This window comes from Carassius carassius, chromosome 7, assembly GCF_963082965.1.
Source record: "Carassius carassius chromosome 7, fCarCar2.1, whole genome shotgun sequence".
NCBI lineage: Eukaryota > Metazoa > Chordata > Actinopteri > Cypriniformes > Cyprinidae > Carassius > Carassius carassius.
Window position 1 is genome coordinate 16799023 of NC_081761.1, and position 9809 is coordinate 16808831.

At 36.6% G+C, this 9809-nt stretch overlaps 1 protein-coding gene across 1 annotated transcript; it reads right to left on the reverse strand.

Moving 5' to 3' along the window:
• Nucleotides 1-972: 972 nt before the first annotated feature.
• Nucleotides 973-3820, reverse strand: LOC132143068 (cyclin-dependent kinase inhibitor 2A-like). Its single transcript, XM_059553228.1, has 2 exons — nucleotides 3423-3820; nucleotides 973-1829 (listed from the first exon to the last, which is right to left on the reverse strand). Exons 1-2 carry the CDS (start codon nucleotides 3555-3557, stop codon nucleotides 1578-1580), a joined length of 387 nt encoding a protein of 128 aa, XP_059409211.1. The 5' UTR covers nucleotides 3558-3820; the 3' UTR covers nucleotides 973-1577.
• Nucleotides 3821-9809: the final 5989 nt, after the last annotated feature.

Below are 9809 nucleotides of genomic sequence, written 5' to 3' on the forward strand. Positions count from 1 at the left end.
TAACAAAACTAACTTCTATAACCCAACTAACTAAGCTTCAAAGAAAAGGAAAAAATACAGCAGATTAAACTAACTCCCTAAACTAACATAAACAGGAGAAAACAAAATGCCACAAATTTACTAAACCCCCCCAAAAAATACATGAACTAAAACTCTGTATTTATTATGGGCAACACACTTCTCTTTGGAAAAAGATACTGGAGATACTGGTTCTGCAGGGAGAGAGAGCGAAACGGCTCTGGGCATATAACGCAAGTATAAATATTTTGGTTAGATAAAAAAAATACATGTATATCATAACCACAAATAAATATATGCTGTTTTTCCTTATGAAAATTTTGTGGGAGATTATGCACTGTGCCACATTTCAGTGCATTGATGAAACCCCTCCATTTTGAGTCAGCAGCACATTGCCTTTCCAGAGATTTGTGAAAAACAGATGCATATTTGTATCAAACATTGGTCAACTTTGGTTGCTTGTCAGAAATAAATACTGTTTTCTCTTCAGTGTTTTTGCCTCGAGGAATCGTAACAGATCTCTGTGTATCATGTTTCTTTTATAATAGCCTATGCGTGCATGCTTCCAAAATAGAGGACGTCTAACTTTGATTTCTGATCTAATTATTTTCTGTTCCTTTCATGAGATTCGATCAGACAGCAGTTTCGTTGCAAATACATAATCTCTTAAGAGATAGACCCTCAAGTAATATGTTCTCTTCAAATAACCATTCGTCTTCTGCACTTTGGTAAATGTAGCTAACTGTCTCTATATCAAGCTTTTAATAATTAGCTACATTTTGTTTTCTTTCTTTCTTTTAGCTGTCTTTCATAGGTTTCACATGTTATTTGCAAACCGTCTAAATAAAAAAAAAATAAACCTGACTTTCCGCACAATATCAATATATTGCAATCAAAGCTGGCGAAGCGATGATTAAAGAACCCAATTTATGCGTTATAAAGAACAACAACAAATTGCACGGTGGCATATAGATAGTTGCATTTATTTAGCTTATCATAAAACATAAACTTATCGAAAACATCTTATTTTCTTAGAGAACTGAGAAATATAAGCCACATATTTTGCTAATAGGTTATTTGGTTTGAGCACTTGCCCAATAAACTTCGTTAGCTATCTTTCCACGACTTAACTCTATTTAGCCATTACCATGCTAAGTAAAGAACAAATCTTATGGATATGTTTAAAAATGTAATCGTATACATTAACCGAAATGCTGCGTCCAGACAGACTAGGGTGATTTCATCATTAATGCTTCAAACTTAAAGTTGCCTTTTTTCTGTAGTTTTTGATAGTGATGCCGCATGAAGGCCTATAAAAAATGAACTGTGAACCATAAATTCTCATAGGAATAAAAATACCTAAAATGTTTAATACTCCAAACAGCATAAAAATACACAAACAATATTGTAAATTATTATTAGCCTACAAATAGGCTCTATCCTAAACAATTAAAGTGCATAACTGCTGGGCTCATTCCTTTATTATTATTATTTTTTAACCTGTCATGTGATAAATATGTAGGCTAGTTACAAAGAAAAAAGAAAAAGAACTTTAGCGTTTAAATACGACTGAGAAATTCAGCCACGTCCATATGTCCAGTCTGCCGTGCCACATCCACAGGTCGTAAATTGCTGTGATCTGTTGCATTAGGATCGGCATTGAAGCGAATTAAAAGCCGCACGGTGTCCATGAAACCGGTTCTGGCAGCATCGTGCAAAGGAGTGCTTCCTGTCCCGGGATCAGGCACATTAGGATCTGCTCCATATTCCAGCAGCAGGTGAGCCAAAGGTGTGTTACCCATCATCATCACCTGCGGGGGTAAAAAATGATAATAATACAAAAAAACAAAAAGAAAAGCCCGTAATGTTGTCACCTATGTTCATTTTATTATTATTTTTTTATTTGTATTTTTGGTTTAAATAATTGTTCTTTTCTTTTTAAAATAATAAATAACTGAAAAACAAACAAACGTGCTGACTGCAATTCCTTATTTAAATATCGTTATTTGGATCACAGAAAGATTTTTTTTCGTTCGGTAAGAACTAGTGCACAGTGTAGTTTATTAGGACAATATAGCTAATAACAGTTCAACAACATTAGTAATTTAACTGCCCATGTTGTAACATTTGTTTGTATCATTACTTAATATTGTTTTTAGATAGGCCTACGTGTATATCATATGAGTATGTCCACTTTGTGATAGGGCTATCTTAAACATATTTCGTTAAAATTAGAAAGATTAAAATGTTTCACTTAGCCTATCTTACCAATTAGCCCTACAACTGTACATGTCTAATCAACCAGTCACAGTTTCAGAATTTTTGCAGTCTTTGTGTATGTTCGTTTTAAGCTTGATAAACTATTACATCGTCTCTGCAGGCACTTTATTTTGCCTCTCCATTTTTTAAATCGTGCGCAGAATGGGGAGCATCGCAAAATGAGTTGTAACCATTAGAACAGACTAGAAATTAGCTACGAGGTGAAAATGTTTTTAAACATCACCACCACCCTCTCGAAGTGACAGCAGGACAAAAAGTTTGAGTTTTAGGCTAATCTGGTTTATAATATTTGCTACCTCACTGAAACAGGGTGGTAAATGTTGATGTGGGTTAGCATAATTTTTAATAATAATAGCTACAATAAATTCATGTCAAAATATTAAACGGCAGTGTTTTCTATTATTTACAACCGTTCTGGTAGTACAGTACAGTTGACATTCATTTACACAGTTTAGGAATAGGATAAACTGTAATAGAGATTTATGAAGATTTATGAAATAACCTAAAATGCGACAATGAAACACTCCACAGTCTATGAAACTCACTTTTAAAAGTAGCCTACAATTCATAGAATGGTATTAATTTCTTATTTTAAAATAGCTACATGATTTTTTAATGTTTTTTTTTTTTTTTTTTTTTTTTTAGAAATAGGCTATTAATAATGTTCTAATACATTGTGGAAGTTATTAATATTAAACATTGTTTTTCATAGTTATTAGAATTGCATTATAGTCTAAATATGCTAAAACTTTTTCCAATTAGTCTCACTAGCCTACTCTGTTAAAGACAATGTAAATATTAAATTCAAATAAATAGGCTATAGGCTATAAAAATATATATATATATAAGCTATTTAAACTAAAAGCTATTAAACCGATTGTAAAAAAGACTTACAATTCTAAAGTTAGGTTATATTAAGTTATAGGCCTATTACCATATTATAAAATAACTTGAACTTTCGGCAGTGTTTCCTATTATTTACAACCGTTCTGGTAGTACAGAACTCTGTTGACATTTATTCTACAACATTTCCTTTAGTTGTAGTTAATATTTGTACGTCTGCAGTCTGTCTTATGTTTGCATTTTTCAATAGTTTATTTATTCTTGACGTGTCTTAAACGTACCTGTATAGGCGTTCTTCCGAATTTGTTAACGCCATTCACATTCACTCCGTTAGATAGTAAAAACTGAACATGGTAAGTGTTTCCAGTCGCAGCTGCTTTGGTCAGTTCATCCTCGGCATGCATCATTTTCCTCATCAGTCCACTGAAGGATTTCGCTTTGACAGGTAGCGGCAATAAGGAATCATCTACTGGTTACTGCGAAAATAATCAGTGCTTACATTGAATTCTAATTTTTCGCTGTCTCCAGACGAAAAATGATTCTCTGAGCTGGCTAAATACGTTAAACAGACTTCTTTATAAGGCTGCTGTGTCTTATAATTATTACGCGTAGGGAGATATTTGTTCGGACTTGCCTCTGTTATGAACGTCACAGCAAACCGTGCTGCATAGTGTATGCACTGCGCATGCGCACTCGAACAGCTGATCCAGGAAGACTTGGAGCTACAATGACACAGTAAGGCAGTAAGAAGAGAGCCTGTCATTGTTTTTAAAACGGGTATTAAAGATATTAAAATATCAGTCGCGAGAGCGAGTTTTCTTTGTCTGTGTTCACAATCGGAATTATAGGCTAAGGCTACATATTAAACAAATCAGATGCAGTTGGTGGCATTTTGGATAGGCTCTTTGGGAAGTATGTAGGCTACCTATTTTTTATTTTTATTTTTAAATAAATAAATAAAGACGCGATGCTATAGTTAATAATGATGACCCATTTAGCATCCCAAAACTGAACTAGATTTATAAATTAGTTGTTCTAGTTTATTGATTACACTTAATCAGTGTTTCTTAATTTAGTCATTATTAGGCTAAGCCAGTCCAGTATGGGACACCTACTTTGAGCAGTATCACTCATAATAAAACATACATTTAGGGTACATATACATACATAGGCAAATTTTTTATCTCAAGTTTTTTCCTTTTCTTTGTTCTCATGTGTTTGATTAGCTGCACACGATCTATTGCATCTGAATGGTATAAAGTACGGGGAATTCCAGGGATGTACTGCATCTATTTTGACCAATTGCAATATTTCGTCCTGCTTAGCTACTGCTATCTCCTTTGCATTGCTGTACACTATAAAACAAGGCTTTAACACGTCAAGACTGCAGCAAGTAGTTTTAGCATTTTTTAAAGTGTTGTGCTTCATTTGGTTGTTGTATGCTATTATTTTATGTCTGTTAGAGTAGTAAAACCAGTTCAAAATTTATTACAAAAAATTAATAGGCCTACATGATCACTTACTAGACCATTGGACCATTGGACCATCTAGGCAGAAAAAAACTTTGATTTTCAATATCATATAGTGTTACAGATCCCAATTTATAGAAACAACAAATTAGATAATTTATCCTCAAAACTGTTTTGATTAATTTAAACATCGGGATATTCAGAAGAAATTACAAAATTAAGAACAAAGCCATTCCTCAAACCTGTTGAGATTAGATTTTTGTGCACACCATGGCCAATAAAAGGGTAAATGACTGGCAGCTATGGCTGCCAAACAAAAACCATAAAATTTAAGTAAAAGTTAGCTAAGCCTTTTTTTTTAAATAGAACCAACTGGAAAAAGATTGTTTTGTTCATGAGTGTTTTTGTCATTTCAGGTAACTTCAGGTAAAGTTCATAAGTTCATTTCCCACTTAAGTTCTACCTCCTTGTTCAAAGATGAACACATCATTGCCTAAAATGATCTCTGTCATGTCAATGTAATGGTATTTCCTGCATCTGGCAGTAAATAAGTCAGTTTGAGCAGTCAGCAGTAAAAAAACACTCTCTTTTAACTGCTTTATATATATATATATATATATATATATATATATATATATATATATTATAAATCAGTATTTTGACAACAGTTTTTGCCAGCAACATTTAAGATTTAACAGTTCATTATATTATAGTGCCAGAATCTTTCTCGAAAATGTGTAATTGTTTTTTTTTTTTTTAAGGACTTGAGGAAATGCACATGCATGATGCCTTCGGTCAGTCTGCATTGTGATGACATTGACTTTCTTGGTGGGTGATCTGGCACAGGCCTCAGACTTTCCACACCGATAATCTTTTGAAACCGACACCATGTACAGCCTCGTTCTGAATTCGATCTGACCAACAAATAAAAATGATGTTGCTTGGGAACAATGGAGACTCTGTGAGCAGTTGAGAAGCAGTACTAAGCCATCTGCAGTGAGAGTTACTGTATTAGAGAAAGACAGAATGTGATTCAGTCACATGCATACTGCTTAATGGTGTGTGAATAGAGAGTTCAGACACAGCCCTCCTTTAACCCTATAAAGCCAATCATATTTGATATATTGTACAAATTTCTAAGGCCTCTAAATTAAAACTTTTTCTGATTACAGAAAATCAAACCAAAACCCTGTTGTACACAGTCTACATGTCTTCTGTCCTCTGATTGATAGTTTATACTTTTTTAGCAAGTAGGCCTTTTAGTATAAAACATTCCCTTTTAGGTTGTGAAAATGAAATGAAAAAGCAACAACAGCTGGTTACCACCTATTATAGTGTAGTCAGGCTTTTGAGGTTTTTCACGTTTTTTTGAAAATCTATCAGTCATCGTTGTATTGCCATGCAATATATGTTTTAATATATGTTTACGTGGATGAGCACAATGATTCTGACAGGATGTGACACAATCATAGGATTCAGACACACCCCAGGCTGCGATCAACCTGATCGAATACCAAAAACGAGTTCTGCCTGTGGAATTGCTTTGCGTTCATTTCAAATGTTTTTTTGGAGCACCACCTTGTCTCCCTCCTTGTGTCCCATGGACCTCAGTTTGAAAACCCCTGTTTATCACATTAAAAGCCCAGGAGCAAAATTCTCAAATAAAGCATTTAGTAGAAAAGAAGCAAGAATTCTAAGAAACGTGCCATGATCTCAGTGACATCTGTTTGTTTTTGAAGAGAGGTCAGTTCAGTATTAAAACATATTTGTATTATTTTTTGTGTGAATTTAAATAATTTATTATAATATAGTTGTTATAAATTAAAATGCTTCCTCTCTTAATATATACTGTTTTTGTTTTTACTTCACATGCTAATCAAATTGAAGAGCAAAAGCGTTTTTGAAGCTCAAAGTGTGCAGAGCGGGCTGTCGCCATCTTGGCACCGCGCAACTCTCCTGGATAATCGAAAATGGGCAAAAAGGTGGGAGCTGGTTGTTGAAGCCTCGCCCACCTACTGCGACCTAATTCCTAATGAGCTATATAGACCAAAATAATTTTTTTTAACCAGGTTGTAAACTTTTTTCCTGCTGTAAAGTTTTTTAAGCATTTTAACATGGGGAGTCTATGGAACTGACTCCCTTTTGCAGCCAGCCTCAAGCGGCCAGTCGATGAATTGCAGTTTTAGTCACTTCCTTGTTGGCTTCAGGAGAGAGAGTAGGAAGTTGCCACTTGGTTACCATACTTGGCACAATGTCACGATTTTCACTTTCATTAAGATTATAGATTATGTGATGGTCAAGAAACAATTTGACAAAATGTTTATTAGTCATGAACATATCCTAATCTTGATGAACATATAACATGTAGATCTAGCAGACAGATGGCAGCAGAAGTGGAAACGACTGGTCAATAATGCACAGGAAGCTACTCAAAAGATCTTGAGAGCATCTCACAGCTATTTGTGGGAATGTCCCATGTGACACCCTAGAAAACACTGCCCTTCTACTGTAGGTATTGCATACACTGGAAAAAAAATTAAATTGCCGAGGTCTGAGCACCGGAAACCCCTCACAGTGGCTACTTTCCCTTCACGGTTATCAATAAAAATCCACCCTTCGGGGAACTCACCTTGATCCTCGTGTCGTGTACGTCTTTACCCCGTCATACTGGTGGAGAATGCGGGCATTGCAGTGAAGAAGTTACCGACCAGGATCCCACAACATCCATTGTCACCTCACTTGGCTTGTTGACGGACATTTTTTTTCTGGGTTGTTTTGCTCACGTCCCTTTCCTGTTTCCCCAGGTGGTGCTCCTCCCCCAACGATGGAAGATCTGCTGAAGCACCTCACTGAGGTGATCATCTGCCAGCAACAGATCATGGAGCACATGGCCTCCTGACAAGGTGAAACGGAACGAGAGCTCGCCGGCCTCCGCGCGAACTCCGCTACCTGACCCCCAAGCCCAGGCTACCCAGCTCATCCCCAAAATAATGGCGCATGATGACGTCGAGACATTCCTTCAGATGTTCGAGGCTATCGCCGCCCGGGAGGCTGTGTAAGATTTTTACTAATAATATTTTAATTAATCAAGTATAATCGATGTGAATCTAGCCATTTTTGTTGCTAGTTATTATTCCATTATAATCCCATAGGTTAAGTATAGAAAGGAATTTGCCTACGTGGCCAGATTCTACAAACTAGATGAGAAACATCTGGTCACACATACAGAAAGGGCCTTTCTCTAATCCAAAACAAGTAGGGGGCCCCTTCTCCCTAGGGAGGTATCAAAATTGTAAGCATAAGGAAAAGTATGACTATTTGGAACGCCCTGTATATGGTATATAATGAGATGCCACCTAGCATTCGGGAAGATCTTCTTGCAGAGAACATCTCGGCTTTGTTTCTCTCTGAAATAAAGTCTATCTTCTGGAAACAAAACCCCGAGACTGTGTGATTCAAAAATACACTACATTTGGCACCCAACGTGGGGCTGGAAAGGAGCAGCAGAGTGGACGACCGCTTTTGAGCTGACTGATGAGCAACACACACACAGTGGTGGCCACCATAGAATAAGGTAAGCATTTTTTCTTATATAATTAGTGTGTGTTGTTGACTGGTCAGTTCTGAGCGGTAAGGTCACTTAAAATCTGCTCTTCCAAATTTAGAACTAATTAAAGAAATAAAAATGGGGGCTTTTGTTTCCAGAAGAAAAACTTCTTGCACATATTTGGTTTACTGAAAGGTCTTGGAAAAAGGCCTAATTTTAATCTAGATAGTGTAAGCAGAAATACATTGCATGCAATGATCTGTGTTTATTGTAGACTGGGCCTAAAAGGGACAGCAATAAACGTGAACCAGATGTAGTATAGAAAGCGCAGAAAAGTCCTTTGGCTACCGCTCTGTATATGTAGTAAGATACAGAGGTCTGAAACGGGAAATCCTGCAGGTACTGCTTTTTTACTGTGTTGAAAAAGTGCATCAGTGAAAGAGCGAGTAGAGCTGACAGGTCACTCAGAAGGTGTGTAGAGTACTCGGTATTTATGTATGTTATAATGTAAGTGTCTGTGTGACTGGCTGTGTTTGTATGAGAAAATAGATTCTATATCTGGTGGAGCAAGAGGTGCTCACCCCTCCTGGACCATCACTTGAGAGTGACTAGGTTACAGAGACGGGCGTGGCTGGTGCTGAGAAAGGATGAGTGTAGGAGCCCTAAAACAATAAAGTGAATTGTATGAATGTTGTTTTAGAGGAAAAAAAAATAAAAATGTTCCAAGAAATGGACTGTGCAGAATATAAAAAGAATAATATATTAATTAAAATAGGATATGCATTTATTATTTAATAACTTGTCTTAATATATGACTTTAAAAGATGCATGTGCTTAAAACTTTATATCTAATATGTGAAGACATCTAAAATTTGTATCTTGTTATTCCTGGGACACAGTATGAAAATTAATCCATTACAGAGTTTCAGAGATTGGGCTTGAGTTAAAAAATAAAAAAATAAATAACTTGTGTAGTGCAATGTGGAATGAGAGCAAGATTGGGTGACCAAGTTAATAGACATTTAGATTCAAAATGTGGTGTGGAAAGATGAGGACCCAAGAGCGATTATGCAAAAGAAAACTTCTTTAATTGAGTAGCGTATCAAAATAACCAGCCTTCGGTAAAACCAACAAAAGCAGCCGATGAACCGGTACCCAAAATGTAAACACAAAGTCTTTCCAAGAATCAGCAAACAGAGGGGTCGGGCCGGCGCTCGGGCTGGGTGCGGAGGTTGGCATGTAGCGGACCTCCTTTCCGCTTTCAAGATTAACTCAGGTGGCAGGAATGGTCACTGTCCAGAGTACTCGTCAGCACCAGCAGGGCTGGACAGAGAGCAGAGCAACAGGTTAACTCAAGGCATCATTAGATCTGACCTGAGACTGGAGCACGAGAGGCAGGGTAGGATCCGACACGACAGGACAGGACAGGAACGAGATGGTTGTGAAGCTTCTGCATGTACAGCAAACGAAATAATCAAGCAGAGAGCACAAACACGGGGAACAAGAAATAGCCAGGATGATTAAGGAAAAGAGAGAACAGGTGTGAATCTATTAGCGAGACAGAGGAGAGATAATGAGAAACAGCTGAAGAGGTGTGTGAGTGTGGCAAAATAACCAGCAGAGGGGGGGGGAGAAGAGAAGGAAAACTGAAA